This window comes from Pezoporus flaviventris, unplaced genomic scaffold (assembly GCF_033815535.1).
Source record: "Pezoporus flaviventris isolate CSIRO_AGI_PZ_B2104156 unplaced genomic scaffold, CSIRO_AGI_Pfla_v1 ptg000006l, whole genome shotgun sequence".
Lineage (NCBI taxonomy): Eukaryota > Metazoa > Chordata > Aves > Psittaciformes > Psittacidae > Pezoporus > Pezoporus flaviventris.
The window spans coordinates 13,703,469-13,718,907 of NW_026892554.1; the positions used below are offsets into that span (position 1 = coordinate 13,703,469).

The following is a 15,439-nucleotide window of genomic DNA, read 5'->3' on the forward strand; positions in this document are numbered from 1 at the left end:
GAAGTTCAAGAACATATCTCCCTTCTGTTAACACACAACAAGAAGTACAGTGCTTCCAAAGAGCATCAGTTATTTCCACAAAAAGTTCACATGAGATGAATTGATATTCATTCATGGCTTCAAAAAATCATGCATTGTTTGATCTTGGTTGCAACCTAAAATACTTAGTTCTAAGAAGAGATAATGGCTTAGAAATTCAGCTTGTGGGTCACAATAACAACTCTCATATTGGAGACATGAAGGAAAGTCATAAAAAGCAATAAATAAAGCTGCCAGTTGTATGGAAGCAATTGCAAGTTTCATGCTGCTCTGTTGGTAAACTATCTAGCACAGATTAATTATAATTGCATTATATGTTTTAAGTAAAATTTTATTCCACCACCTTATCTTCCATGTCTCATGGCTTTTGTGTAGGACATTTACTATGTAAAAAGATAAAATCACACTTACGTCAACTTTGATCAAAGAACTGCTTTTGTTTCTCTTATTTCCTGTCTTTTTAAGTAAACTTAATAGCGTATTTGTTTGGGGTTTTTTTTCTGGAATGACTCCCTCTGAAAGTTTTGTGTGGAAGGGAGCGTATTAGAAAGTCAGTAGGATTTTGAAGAAAAGAAAATGGAGATGTCTTTTATGTGAATAAAGCTACAGTTAATGGGGCTTATTTTAGCTTAGATCTTCCTGTGGTATTGTTGAGTTGAGATATTCTATGATTTATTCCCCTCCCCCCTCCTTTAAATCAATGTGAAAGCTAAAAATTGCTTTCTTCAGTTAATTGAAGGTATGAAAAATGATCGGCCCTGAGAGAACCTTTTATGAGCTGCTCTACCATTATTTGAGGATTCTCTTAGGCAAGGTCGGGAAAAGCGTTATCACTTTGCTTTCCTCTTCAGAAGGTGAGCCGTCATGATTCACAATAGGGGGTAACAAACCTAAGCTTTCTCTCTTGGCTGTCATAAATCAACAAACAAGAATGTAACATACTCTCTTCCAGATTAAACTTCAGATCTCTCCTTTGCTTCAGAATTCAAACAGGGACCATAGTAACATTCTTTCCCTTCCTCCTGTTTCAAAATCTATTTTGAGTAAACATGTTATAGCATTTTGCAGGTTGTCTTTGAACTCGTTAAATGATTTATTACTGGTTTTATTGATAGCCTATGGTTAAGTCAATGTCCTATAGAATTGTCCAGTGTGCTATAGAATGTCCAGCTCCTGGACCATATTTGCAATTGAATTACAGAGCGTTTTGTGGCATTGGAAGCTAATGTTTGAAAGACTCTGAAACTCAACAGGTTTTTTATCAGGCAAAGTCTGCAAGTGAGAATGTGTGCCTCAGATTAACTGGTTTATTTTTCCCCATTTTATATGAATCCTCTGGGCTGTCCTTTAATGTCACCATTCTGTGGAGGCAAAAGCTGGCTTTTGGAATGCAGTGGAAGTACTAAAGACGAATAGTTAGGATTGTGAAGGCAAGAATCCATTATGTTGGATTCAGTCAGCTGATCGGAGCTAGCCTAGCTAGAGCCACAGCCGGCACGCTTCAGCGACGCGAGGGTCAACGGAGATTAGGAAAATCAGAGGGGATAGCGCAGAGACATCGCGATTCCCGACATCTCCCGATCCCCGAAGCCCCAGCAGCCCTTGCGAGAGAGAGGCTGACGTGGAGGGGGGCGTTCCCACGGTGACGGCGGGAGATTTAAAAGCGGCCTAAACTCGCTACTAGCATTCAGTCAGCTGATCGGAGCTAGCCTAGCTAGAGCCACAGCCGGCACGCTTCAGCGACGCGAGGGTCAACGGAGATTAGGAAAATCAGAGGGGATAGTGCAGAGACATCGCGATTCCCGACATCTCCCGATCCCCGAAGCCCCAGCAGCCCTTGCGAGAGAGAGGCTGACGTGGAGGGGGGCGTTCCCACGGTGACGGCGGGAGATTTAAAAGCGGCCTAAACTCGCTACTAGCATTCAGTCAGCTGATCGGAGCTAGCCTAGCTAGAGCCACAGCCGGCACGCTTCAGCGACGCGAGGGTCAACGGAGATTAGGAAAATCAGAGGGGATAGTGCAGAGACATCGCGATTCCCGACATCTCCCGATCCCCGAAGCCCCAGCAGCCCTTGCGAGAGAGAGGCTGACGTGGAGGGGGGCGTTCCCACGGTGACGGCGACCACTCCCCTGCTGCTTGCCTTGAAAAAGCCTTTGAGAGGGCAGCGACCGGTCGCTGCCCACCGGGCACAGGGAGGAACAAGCAGGTCGTGTTGCTGGTGTCCCAGACTGCGCACCAATATGGTTGCTTCCAGAAAGAGAGCTTGCAGTAAGGTGACTACAGCAACTCAGACAGAGACCCCGTCCCAGACCGTGGCTGTTCAGGTCTCTGGGTGCAGGGAGTGCCAGAGCCTGCTGCTGCCGGGGGAGGGAGGACAGCATTCCACCTGCGTGAGGTGTGAGCAGGTAGAAGATCTGCTTAGCCTGGTGGCAAGACTTAAGGAGGAGGTTGAGACACTGAGGACCATCAGGGAGTGTGAAAGGGAGATCGACTGGTGGAGTAACTCCCTGGCAGGCCAGTTGAAACGGTTCCAGGGAGATACCCCCCAAAAGGGGAAGGACCCCCTGCCTTCTCACACAGAGGGGGATGGCCTGAGGCAGCCCCTGCCCTGTAGCTGTTGCGCAGAGGTAGGGGACCAAAAAGACGACGAGGGTTGGAAGCGAGTTCTGGGTCGACGTCGTGGGAAACCCTCCCCCCTTCCTGCCCTGCTTCCCCAGGTGTCCCTCTGTAATAGGTTCGAGGCCCTGGATCTTGAAGGAGAGGTAGGTGAGAATGTGGGGCAAGGCCAGCCCACAAGGCCACATAGGAAAAGGGAGTCGACTTTGCACCTCAAGACTGCCTCTGTTAAGAAAGAAAGAAGGGTCATTGTAGTAGGGGATTCCCTTCTGAGAGGAACAGAGGGCCCGATATGCAGAGTTGACCCTCATCATAGGGAAGTGTGTAGTCTGCCTGGAGCCCGGATCAGGGATATCACCAGGGCGCTCCCCAACCTGGTGCACCCGACAGACTATTACCCGCTGCTGGTCTTCCAGACAGGTGGGGAGGAAGCTGCTTCCTGCAATCTGAGGGGGATGAAGAAAGACTACAGGGCCTTGGGGCGGATGGTGAAAGAGTCTGGGGCTCAAGTGATCTTCTCCTCTCTCCTTCCATCTTCCACTGATGATGTGGGAAGGAATGGGAAGATTCAGTTCATGAACAATTGGCTTCGAGACTGGTGCTACAGGCAGGGATTTGGATTCTTTGATAACGGCTGGTTTTATAGGGCACCAGTCTGGACAATGACAAGTGAGAAAGGTTTGTCTCACAGAGGGAAAAGGATGCTGGGGCACGAATTAGCAGGGCTCATTTGGAGAGCTTTAAACTAGATTCGAAGGGGGATGGGGTTGTAGCTGGGCTTGCCCCAGTGGGGCAGCGCTCCAGAATTAATGAAGACTGGGAGGCCTCCTACAATCCTAGGGTGAAATCGGTGTGCTCAGCTCGCTCCCTGAAATGCCTGTACACCAATGCGCGCAGCATGGGAAATAAGCAGGAGGAGTTGGAAACCTGTGTTAAGTCAGGAGATTATGATCTGGTGGCAATTACAGAGACGTGGTGGGACAGCTCACATGACTGGAATATAGTCATGGAAGGCTATGTCCTTTTCAGGAAAGACAGGCCAGCCAAGCGGGGTGGTGGGGTTGCTCTTTATGTGCGGGAGGAACTACAGTGCACCGAGTTCTGTCCAGGGACAGATGATGAGCAAGTTGAGAGTCTGTGGGTGAGAATTAAGGGGCAGGCTGGCAGGGGGGATACTGTTGTAGGTGTCTGTTACAGACCACCGGATCAGGGTGAGGAAGTTGACGAGGCCTTCTACAGGCAGCTGAGAGCGGCCTCACAGTCACAGGCCGTGGTCGTCGTGGGGGATTTTAACTTCCCTGATGTTTGCTGGAAGGACCACTCGGCAACCCAGCCGCAGTCCAGGAGGTTCCTCCAGTGTATGGATGATAACTTCCTCCTGCAAATGGTGGATGAGCCGACCAGGAGAGGAGCGCTGCTGGATCTCATCCTCACTAACAAGGAGGATCTGGTTGAAGCAGTCAGGGTTGAGGGCTGCCTTGGTTGCAGCGACCACGAGATGGTGGAGTTCAGGATCTTGTGTGGCAGGACTAGTAGAATACCAAGTAGAATTGCAACCCTGGACTTTAGCAGGGCAAACTTTGGCCTTTTCAAGCAATTGCTAGGGGAAATCCCATGGGCAGGGCTGCTTGAAGGTAAAGGGGCCCAAGATAGTTGGTTGACATTCAAGGACTACTTTTTCCATGCTCAAGATCGGAGCATCCCGACACGTAGGAAGTCAAGAAAGAGGGCCAAGAGACCTGCGTGGCTAAATAGGGAATTGCTGGGTATGCTCAAGTGGAAGAGGAGAGTTTACAGGTCATGGAAGGAGGGGCTGGCCACTTGGGAGGAATATAAGGCTGCTGCTAGAGGATGTAGGAAGGCAGCTAGGAGGACTAAGGCATCCTTAGAATTAAACCTGGCAAGAAGGGTCAAGGACAGCAAAAAGAGCTTTTTTAAATACATGGCAGACAAAACTAACACCAGAGGCAATGTAGGCCCACTGATGAACGGGATGGGTGCCCTGGTGACAGAAGATAAAGAGATGGCAGAGTTACTGAATGCCTTCTTTGTCTCTGTCTACTCTGCTGCGGGCAGTCCTGAAGAGCCCTGTACCCCTGAGACCTTAGATGAAGTCAGGTCGACGGAGCGGTTTGCCTTAGTCGATGAGGAATGGGTTAGAGACCAGTTGAGCAATCTGGACATCCATAAATCCATGGGTCCAGATGGGATGCACCCGCGGGTGCTGAGGGAACTGGCGGAAGTCATTGCCAGACCACTCTCCATCATCTTTACCAAGTCTTGGGAAACGGGAGAGGTGCCTGAGGACTGGAGGAAAGCAAATGTCACTCCAGTCTTCAAAAAGGGCAAGAAGGAGGACCCGGGTAACTATAGGCCGGTCAGCCTCACCTCCATCCCTGGGAAAGTGATGGAACACCTTATCCTTGGTACCATCTTAAGGCATATCAAGGATAAGAAGGTTATGAGGGGCAGTCAACATGGCTTCACCAGGGGGAAATCATGTTTGACCAATCTCTTAGCCTTTTATGAGGAAATAACACGGTGGATGGATGATGGCAGAGCGGTGGATGTGGTCTACCTTGACTTCAGCAAAGCATTTGACACAGTCTCCCACAGCATCCTCACGGCTAAAATGAGGAAGTGTGGACTGGATGATCAGATAGTGAGGTGGACTGCGAACTGGCTGAAGGAGAGAAGCCAGAGAGTTGTAGTCTATGGGGCTGAGTCTAGTTGGAGGCCTGTAACTAGTGGAGTGCCTCAAGGGTCAGTGCTGGGACCGGTATTATTTAATATATTCATCAATGATTTAGATGAGGGAATTGAGTGTACTATCAGCAAGTTTGCTGATGACACTAAGCTGGGAGGAGTGGCTGATACGCCAGAAGGCTGTGCTGCCATCCAGCGAGACCTGGATAGGCTGGAGAGTTGGGCAGGGAGTAACTTGATGAAATATAACAAGGGAAAGTGTAGAGTCCTGCATCTGGGCAGGAACAACCCCAGGTTCCAGTATAGGTTGGGGAATGACCTGTTAGAGAGCAGTGTAGGGGAGAGGGACCTGGGGGTCCTAGTGGACAACAGGATGACCATGAGCCAACACTGTGCCCTTGTGGCTAAGAAGGCCAATGGCATCCTGGGGTGTATTAGAAGGGGGGTGGTTAGTAGGTCGAGAGAGGTCCTCCTTCCCCTCTACTCTGCCCTGGTGAGACCGCATCTGGAGTATTGTGTCCAGTTCTGGGCCCCTCAGTTCAAGAAGGACAGGGAGCTGCTGGAGAGAGTCCAGCGCAGGGCAACTAAGATGATTAAGGGAGTGGAGCATCTCCCTTATGAGGAAAGACTGAGGGAGCTGGGTCTCTATAGTTTGGAGAAGAGGAGACTGAGGGGTGACCTTATCAGTGTCTATAAATATATAAAGGGGGAGTGTCACGAGGACGGAGCCAGGCTCTACTCAGTGGCAAACAATGATAGGACAAGGGGTAATGGGTACAAACTGGAACACAAGAGGTTCCACTTAAACTTGAGAAGAAACTTCTTCTCAGTGAGGGTGACGGAACACTGGAACAGGCTGCCCAGGGAGGTTGTGGAGTCTCCTTCCCTGGAGACATTCAAAACCCGCCTGGACGCATTCCTGTGTAACATTATCTAGGTGTTCCTGCTCCGGCAGGGGGATTGGACTAGATGATCTTTCGAGGTCCCTTCCAATCTCTAACATACTGTGATACTGTGATACTGTGATGTTAATTATAAAGTTTGATGGAATACTTCTTGTTATGGCAAGAAAGGGAAACAAGTCCCAGGGTGAGGAGAGAGAAATACTGGAACAACCGGAAACAAGTCCCAGGGTGAGGAGAGAGAAATACTGGAACAACCAACAATCATATCAGTAGGAGATCTATGACAGGAAAGAGAGTTGAGAGCTGCTACAAATGGGTGAACTCAGAATCCTGGTGAAGAGAATGATGGCTCAGACACTGAAAAGCTAAGGAATTGATGAAATCTAAGCAATGTCTAGAGAGAGAAGCTTGGGGCAGGGGGAAGAGTTCCAGTAGAGCAAATTACCTTGCTTCCAGCTTTCTGATAAATGGTGTAACCCCTTGCTCTGGCAGTCCTAGCGCTGTGAGCAGGCTTGTTGCAAGCATTCAACTTCTAAGACCCTTGCAGTATCTGCCTTAGAGTTCTTACTTCATCATTATGGATCTTTCTTGTGATTTACCCTCTTTACTCATTTACAGATTAGTGGGGTCGGTTGTTTTAGTTCACTACGAAGAATTTTTTTCTTCTACAGTTTGGTGGTGTGCTCTTTATTGCTGAATCTTTCCATGCTGCTGCCACTCACGGCAAGTCTTGAGATGACTCTTACTTAGTCCTGTTGGTAGTGCTGTTAAGTATATACTTGAAGGTTAAGTATACGACTGAGGGTTGTATGGAATGAAGATGCTGTAGCTCTCCAAGTCTAGGTCACTTTGCCTCCAATTACATTTACCATATGCAAAGAAACTCTGCAAGCAGGATAAATGTGACTTAAGAGTCCTGAGAAACTATGTCTTAATATGAACAATGGAAAGCAAGGATTAGGAAATTACCAGGCTAATCACTGATAATGTGCATCTCCCTGATGAGACCAAGTGTTTGTCTTCTGTTTTCATGTTCCACTGCACTGGGAAGGCAGGGAAGGGGGTCCCTGTGCCACCCCTTAAAATGGGCTGATCCTTGCTGACACTAAATTGCCATCCACAGATACTCTTCCTCCTCCCTCTTCCCTCTCAAGACTTTCATACCAGTTTATTACCTCTGAAACAGCTTAAGCTGCTATTTTTTTTTTCCTTTTTGGTCTGCCTGCCCCCTCCATCCCTGCCATCTTGTCTTGCTCACATCACAATGACTGCTTTCTCAGTAAAGCTCAGCCAAGGCCATATGTCTGTACTGTATTTGAGGAGGCCTTGGATTAAAGATATCTGAACACCTAGGCTGAAGGTACCCATCAGTTCCTCAGCTGGGACTAGAATGCATGCACTGATAGACCTGAGACAGGAGAGATCCAGGAAAGCCTAATGCATGCAGTGAGATCTGAAGCAGCACTTGAATACTTTAAGTGTTATTTTATCTGGAACCAAGGGGTAGAGAATCAATAGGAATAAATTACTTTTAAGAGGCAGTAATAAAAAATATTGTCAATTTTCATTTTAAAAATTAACAATATTCTAGAAATAAAATGCTTGTGTGAGTCCTTGGCCAATTTATTTTAATTTCTGCAAATACCGGCAGATTCTTGTGCATTAAGTGTAAAGCTGCACAATTAGTTATACTGTGGTTGTGGAAAAATAATGAAGATTCATATTCCAATGAAACTTTTCGTGTTTTCTTCCAGAATCAGTTTAGTAGAAGAATAGTCTGACTTAATATTTAGAAACAGAAATACTATATTTTCTGTGAGTAATGAAGAGTTTAATGCTTTAATAGTAATATCTGTAAGAGATCAGTTACTGCAGGTAATATAATTATGGCAAAACATAAATTGACCCAAAGTAGAAAGCAAAGCATCAAACTAATGCATCAGACTAGATCCTAAAATTAGAAGTAGCAGCTGAGTCAGATTCTTGATTTTAGAAAATGCTTTAGCAAACAATCTGCTTTCCTAGGGAAGAAAATCAGGTAGTCTCTAGGGTGAGTACATTCCTAGAGGGCAACAAGGAACAAAATAGTCATAAGGAGAGAACGTAATAGGAGGATTAAATTTCAGGAGTGATATATGTTCTTCAGTTACTGCTTCAAATGCATAACATTATGACTTTGGGTCCTTGGTATATCTGGATGGGGAGAAAGCTCCCCTTTTCCTCCTGAAATATGCTTAGTTATTGATTTGACTTGACTTTTTTTTTCTAGTTATTGTTGGGGCTTCACCCCATATTTGCTTCTCACTATGATCCCACCCTGTGATTCCTTCTGAAATCAGGGCTAAGCTTTGTTGAACTTGCAGCTGGGAAGAAGTGGTTATGATGTTTTTAAATGGTTTGCCTGTTCCTTGTTAATTATAGCTTAAAAAATCTCAAAAGTGGTTTTACTTCACTTAACAGAATTCAAACTGCGTAACTCTGTAAACCTAGCAATTGGTTAAAGGAAACCAGTGCTTGAAAGAGTTTTAGTGCACAATAAGAGACAGCTTTAGCCTTCATATCTTCAGAGACTTCAAAACACTTCTCATAGTCATCAGAAATAAAATCTAAATCGGCTCATAGGTGGGTTCCATGCGCTTATTAATGATGAATATTTTATCTCACAAATGGTTATTTGCTCTTCTTTTTAGAAGAAAACACTGAGCCACTAGCATTTTATAGAAAAAAAAATACCTTGTATGGAGAAGAATAGCTTTAAATCTCTATGTGTGCTTCTAAAAAAAGAAAAACCAAACCCAAAACATTTTATACCTTTCTCCGTATTTTTAATAGATTAGCGATTCTATTAAGAGCTGTAGGCGCGCGATCTTTCCCTAGGTTAGCGCGAAATTCAGTAGGAGCACCGTGATCACCCTATCCCGTCCCGTGTCGGTACCTCCGGGGGCGCAACTTCCCCCCCAAAACCGCGAGCGCCCGCTGGGGCCGCTGCAGCCGTTTCCCGGGACGGACAGCAGGGGGCGCGCTGGGAGCGGGCTGACCGTGCTCTGCTGCCGGTGGTCTCTGCGGCAGAGCGCGGGGACCGGCTGGGGAAGCTGCCTTCCCATAGGATTAGATCAGCATATTACGATTTAAGAACTGGTTGATTTTTGGTTGACGGGATATAAGAATTGACACAGTTATTGCGTTTGTTTAATGAAAGGGAAGAAATGATCCATTCCTTAAGCAGTCCGTAGAGGATGGGGAATTGAGAAAGGTAGCTTAATTCTGTGACAGCTTTTCCAATTGTCACGCTGAAATCCATCATGAAGTATAAATGTCTTCAAAGTTGTTCCATCGGTTTATAAGTGTCACCATTTCAATATAAGCATTAAAAAATAGAAATAGTCAAATAACATCTAGACTAGTCATATGTTATTTAACACTGTTTTTATTATTTATAAACAGTGATGAAAGCTAATGACATGTTTTCACTGGACAGACTTATTCCAAAGAATTCCAAGAATCATCTCTGAAAGTCATGGTCACATAATCCTGGAAATAGGCATACAGACTAACTGTTTTCTCTCTGAAGGTTTATAGCTGCCTGTTGGGGTTTTGTTTTTTTTTTTTGTTTGGGGTATGGTTTGGATTTCTGAGGGTGGTGGTGTTTGGGTTTGGTGAAACTTTGCTTTTTCCATTAAGATGCAGTGAATGGCTTGAATTGTGTAAGAAACTGCTACATCTCCATACAAAAGTCTTTATTTCTCCTATTCCTTCTGCACGTGGAATTTGTATCTTTAGCACTGTGTTTGTGAGGTATGGTAAATCAGTGTGAACCCTTAATGGTGTCGTTCTGGAAGGCCAACTTCATCAAGATGTGAGGTTACTGGCAAGTAACTGTGAAGGTGGGCATGGCCCACAAGTGTCAACTGCTCCTTGTGCTAGTTTATTTAAGTCTGACATAGATGCCTTTTCAAGATGCACAGCAGTTGCATTCCACTTACAAGTGGCTTACTAGTATCTGGGCTACCAGAACTGTGAGGATAAAAACTTCCACTCATATGTTTGCTATAGAAAGTTCTTAACATCATATGTATGTGAGGATCATGTGAACAGAAATACAACATAACTTGTTGTGGAGATGAATTTGGCTGCAAGTAATTAGTATGTACTTATACATGAAACTAGATTCTTGATTGGTCAGTACCATTACAAGCAAAGCCAGATTTTTTGCTGGCTTGGGCAAATTTGATGTGGAAATTTAATTCCAGAGTAGATATGCCATAATTAGTTTGAGGGTCTTTGAATGGATGTATGGTTTGATTTTGGTTTTTGTTTTCCTTCTGAAATATCAATTCGATACATTTGGCAAAGTTCCCTGTTTATGCTGGCCTATCAAATAAGTGGCTTCAAACTGAGACATTCAACATCTGGTAATGTAACAGATTAGTAAAACAGGGTCAGTAGTTAGGAACTTGCTTGAAGATTACAACGTTAAGTGCTGTGAGTTAACATTGTTTGCAAACAGCTATTTATTAAATGAGAGAACCTTAAAATTTTGCAAAACACTCCCAATATTTACTGTTTTTACTGTCTGTAGCCTCAAGACCATTTGCTTGGTCTTGATAAAAACCCAATTTATTTCTGTTGGGTCTGTCTGCTGTGGGTGGCTGTGCTTGGGTAGACTGCATGTTTTTTCTTGGGTTTTTTATAATCCTTACATGGGCAGTCCTGTTGATTTTGAGGGGCATTATTGTCACATTTCATGTAATTAGGACTGTATCAGTGCAGTGTTTCCTGTTGTGCACTTATATAAAAGTTCTTTTGGATTCTTTTTGGCATGCAGTGTGGCAGATTTGAAGCATCAGTTTATTTAAGTTTAGACAGAATAGTAAGTAATTGCTGCAGGCTAATAACTACAATAAGATTTGAATAATAAAGCATTCATCTGGTTCTTAACTGTAAGTCTAATTAATGGAGTATTTATATGTTACATTCATTTCAGCAGGACATAAAAAATATAATGGTCCGTAATGATTTTTACAATGATACATTAAAAAAATATACAAAATATTATTTTTACCACTGTAAGAAGTTTTATTCTAGAACTGTTCAGTTTATAAATTGTACTTAAAAAGCATTGTATCCCTAGATCGCATTACTAACAATGGTACAAGGATTGCAGAAAGTGAAAAGCTACAACTGATAAGCTTTAAATAGGTATTACTATAAACTGTTAAATACTTTTAAGTGCTGCATTTTATTCAAGACATCCTTAGTTTATTTTTGAAGTAATGACTGAATTACATGCTTCTCTGTTACAAAGTGTCAGCTATTACCAGAAAATCTGAAGTCCTGTTTATTTTATACAGGAAACATACATAATTTACTAGCTGACAACTGTTTTATATGACATTTCAGTGCTGCTATCTCCCAAGATTAAAGGGGTTAATAGTATACCTCCGTTTTAATGCATGTACACGTTTTGTGAAACTTCTGCACTTAGATTCTGTGTATACTTTTTAGGTAGAATGGCTTTATATAGGATCCTTTTGGATGTACTCCCATAGTTCTTCATGTGTTGGAGTTTTAAATATATCTTCAATATGTATGTAGGACTGAGTGTGGCTTTACACACTCTTAAATCACGTAACATTTGAAAAACACTTACAGTATTCTGTACAGGATAATTTACTCACTACATGCACAATAATGATAAATTCTGCTATTTAAATCCCAGCAAAATGACTGAATCCTAATCTCTAGGCGTTAACTGGGAACATACAAAATACTTTTAGTGGAAAACATTATCTAGAGCATCCTGAAATAATCATGGAATTATAATAGTTACGAATCTATTTAGCAGATTCATTAGCAAAAATAAACAGATGTCGATAAAAGTACTGCTGAAAGAAATAGCTATACAATTGTTCCTCTGGGTCATGTCAGACTGATACATAAAAGGTTAGATGAAACATGGCCCTACCGAGCAAGAGATACTGTCTCACAGTGTTATCCTTCTGGCCACTGATGCACCTGCTAGCACTCACGATGCACTGCATGTGTTGTTTCTGTGAGCAAGGTTTCTCAGTAAGCCTATTTTACTCCATCAGTGAAGCAGAGGGGCTGCCTTCCACGCAGAAGGGCTGTGGCTATTGCAGTGACTACCGCATTCAGAAGCGGCAGGAGAAAACAGCAACGGGTGAAGTTACCAGCACCTAAAACAGCAGGATGATTACTGTTCTCTCATGCTGATGTTGTATTTGAGCTGGAGTAGGATACTGACTGTCGTTTTGCTATTGTAGATGAGAAATAAAGCAGAGCTGTAGAATGAATTAGTAGCTAACACCATGATTACTCTTAGCTGATAGCACAAGTTGTAGGAGGGGCAAGAAAAAGCAGAAAAGGGAAGAAAAAAAAAAGAAACCTTTCATGCTGCCTAGGGAATACGGTGGAATTTAGAACAGACACTGTTGCGGACTGACAGCATGCCTGATTGCACTTGAGTTGAATCACTGCGAGGCAGACTCATGTTTGTATTGTACCGTTTTAAAGCTGAAGGAGGAACAACAGAATAGTAATGGAGTTGTGTACAGTTTTTTCTGCGTAAATGGAAAATACTATGAAGATGGTGGTATGTAATTTGTATTTTATTTTTAAGAAGGATTTAATCCAGGTATGTATCCTCTTTGTATGTTTGCCTCTTGTCTACATATATTTTTATGTTTCCTTTGTTTCCTTTCCTTATTTTAATTCTGGATGTACCTCCCACTGTTAGAGCTAATGCAATGTATTGATGATTTGTAACTGATTTGATTTCTAATGCTGTAATGCTGATGAAACTGTCTGGGCTTGTGGATTTAAGAATCAACACTTCATTAAAAAGTAGGGGGGTTATTTTGTAATGTTGATAAGTTCACAATGTAAGTTAAGTAAGACAGTATAGTATTTGATTTCACAATGAGTTGGAACATTTTAATTGGTATAAAAAGACAAACAGTATACATATATGAATACATGGTGAAAATATAGTGTTTTGTTTATATCTGCCAGTACTTTTTTCCTAGTCCATGATAGGATTAGTAAAAAATTGAGCTTCACAGATGCTTATGTATTTCTAGGTCTTGATTAATCTTGAAGATGAACACCCTGCAGCTTTCTTTTGAAGAGACAGCTTGCTTAGAATACATGCTTGATTCTGTTCCTCAGCTAAACCTACATGTTAGAATACCCTCTCTCATATACCTCCCCCAATCCATGACCTTAAAATAGCACGTAGCTATTTAATACTTTTTTTGTCCATTCTTTTGGGTTCAGAAAGATAGTATTTAAACTTCTGCAATTCCAGAGTAATTGCAAATAGCAATAGCTGAAACCAATTTCTTAATATGAGATTGATGGTTCATTTTGCTTTAAGAGAAATAATTATACAGCTATGAAAATGTGACTGTATTCTTTACCTCTCAACTTTCTTTAGTCACCTAGGACCTATTGCATTTTTTGTCTTAAAATTTTCTTTCAGCTGACTACTGATTGATTGTATGTAATAAGTGAAAAAGAATATAAAGCTATGCGCCCTTAAACTAAGGACAGTAATAGTTGTCTTATAATGGCCATGTCTAGTAAAATGTATTGAAAATATGTAAGACATCAAAAATAATGCTCATCTGATCTGTCCGCAGTCCTGAAATCTCTTAAAACATTCTGTTGCACTTCTGCTTTGAATGCAGCCCAGTTTTAAGTGGGATTTTTTTTTTTTTTAACATGTTGATACAAAAAGGGTTAATGTCAGTTCCAGCATCTTAATACCGATGTTAACCCTTGGCTGACAGGAATTCTTTTGCCTTAAAAGCAATCACTGATGCAACATTATTTAACTGCTTTCTGATGTGAAAATAAACTTGGATCATGAAGTTGTAGTTATTTTTCACAGAGGAGGTGATAAAGTGCCTTCTTCATGAATGAAGCTGTTGGTGATTATACAGTATAGGTATCTTAATTTAGTGCAGTATACAACTGTGATTTGGCAATTGAAAAGCTAAAGTTACTTGACACATAAGAGTATTGTAAAAATTGGTGCTAGTTCTTACTACATAAATCAACACACTGAGAAAAGCATTTAAAGAATTCTGTTGAGTCTAGAAGTGTTGAGTGAAAAGTAGTATTTTAGGTTAAAACATCTTTGTCTCATAAATTACTTTAATAAAAGATATGATAGAAATTATGGTTAACTGTCATCTCAAAGATGTTTCATATAGAATGAAGTCATAATGCAAGACAGATTAGGTTTTTCAGAAGAATTTACACAACCTGAAGAGAGTTTTATAAAGGTTTTCTGTCACTGTACCATTTTTCTTGATCCTTTAGTGATGTCAGCACAATGTTATCATAATGACTATATATTGCTGTGGAAACACTTAGGGAATCACAGGTGAAGTACTGGGATTCCAGAACAGTTTCAAGGAGGAGAAGACTGATAGCTCAGAATACGTCCAATTCATTGGAATATCAGGGAAGACTGAAAATTCCAAACTTTGTTTTAACTGTAGTGTTGTGAAAATCTGTGAAGAATGAAGTAGTATACTAACTTCTGCCTTGTGAGACCGCTACAGGAAAACAGAAGCTCTGAAGCATAAAAATCCTTTGGCATCTAAGGAGGTTCTTGTACACGTTTTTTCTCATCTGTGTCATTCAATTAAATTGATAGCTGTAAAAGAGAGATTCTTACTTCCGGGTAGAAATCTAAGTATCACTCCATAGTTGTCAGTATATTGGAGCACACAAAGTAGGGATTTTTTTCTTACATAATTTGAATTTAGAATTAGGTTTAACATCTACCATTCTTATCAATGAATGTCATTTCAGGTGTTTAGCAAGCATGGCTTCTAACTGTGTGTGCCTACTCATCCTAGTGTATGTTGCTTTCACAGTAGTTGTAGTTGTGGTTTGTGCTTGTGGCATTTTTCGAATGTAAATGTCACAGATGATTGCTACCATTTATCGCATGAAAGACTTCTTTATCTAAATCTGTCCATTTCATAGTTTTGTGTTCTAAGAATTTAGTGGAATTATTAGTTTACCACAATTTAGAAAGCATTTAAAATGTTTTTGTGGGGAAAGGGTGGAATCCAGAGTGCATGCAAGTAACATTTTGCCCATTTAAAGTTGTTCCCTTAATCTAAGCATTTCACAG

General features: G+C 42.1%; 2 protein-coding genes across 3 annotated transcripts in view; both read left to right on the plus strand.

Annotated features, from left to right (window-relative positions):
• Window positions 1-9,207, plus strand: part of LOC133265996 (protein unc-13 homolog A-like) — a 42,762-nt gene extending 33,555 nt beyond the window's left edge. Inside the window, exon 8 of the mRNA XM_061446987.1 lies at window positions 9,100-9,207. Within this exon, the coding sequence (XP_061302971.1) occupies window positions 9,100-9,144 (45 nt within the window). The 3' untranslated portion in view covers window positions 9,145-9,207. The remainder of the gene's footprint in view (window positions 1-9,099) is intronic.
• A 2,942-nt stretch (window positions 9,208-12,149) lies between these two features.
• The window catches only part of UNC13C (unc-13 homolog C), a 146,195-nt gene continuing 142,905 nt past the window's right edge, over window positions 12,150-15,439 (plus strand). Inside the window, exon 1 of one of the 2 annotated variants that reach the window (XM_061446985.1) lies at window positions 12,150-12,922. The gene's annotated coding sequence lies outside the window, so the exon portion shown is untranslated. The remainder of the gene's footprint in view (window positions 12,923-15,439) is intronic. The other variant, XM_061446986.1, reaches the window with a different exon arrangement.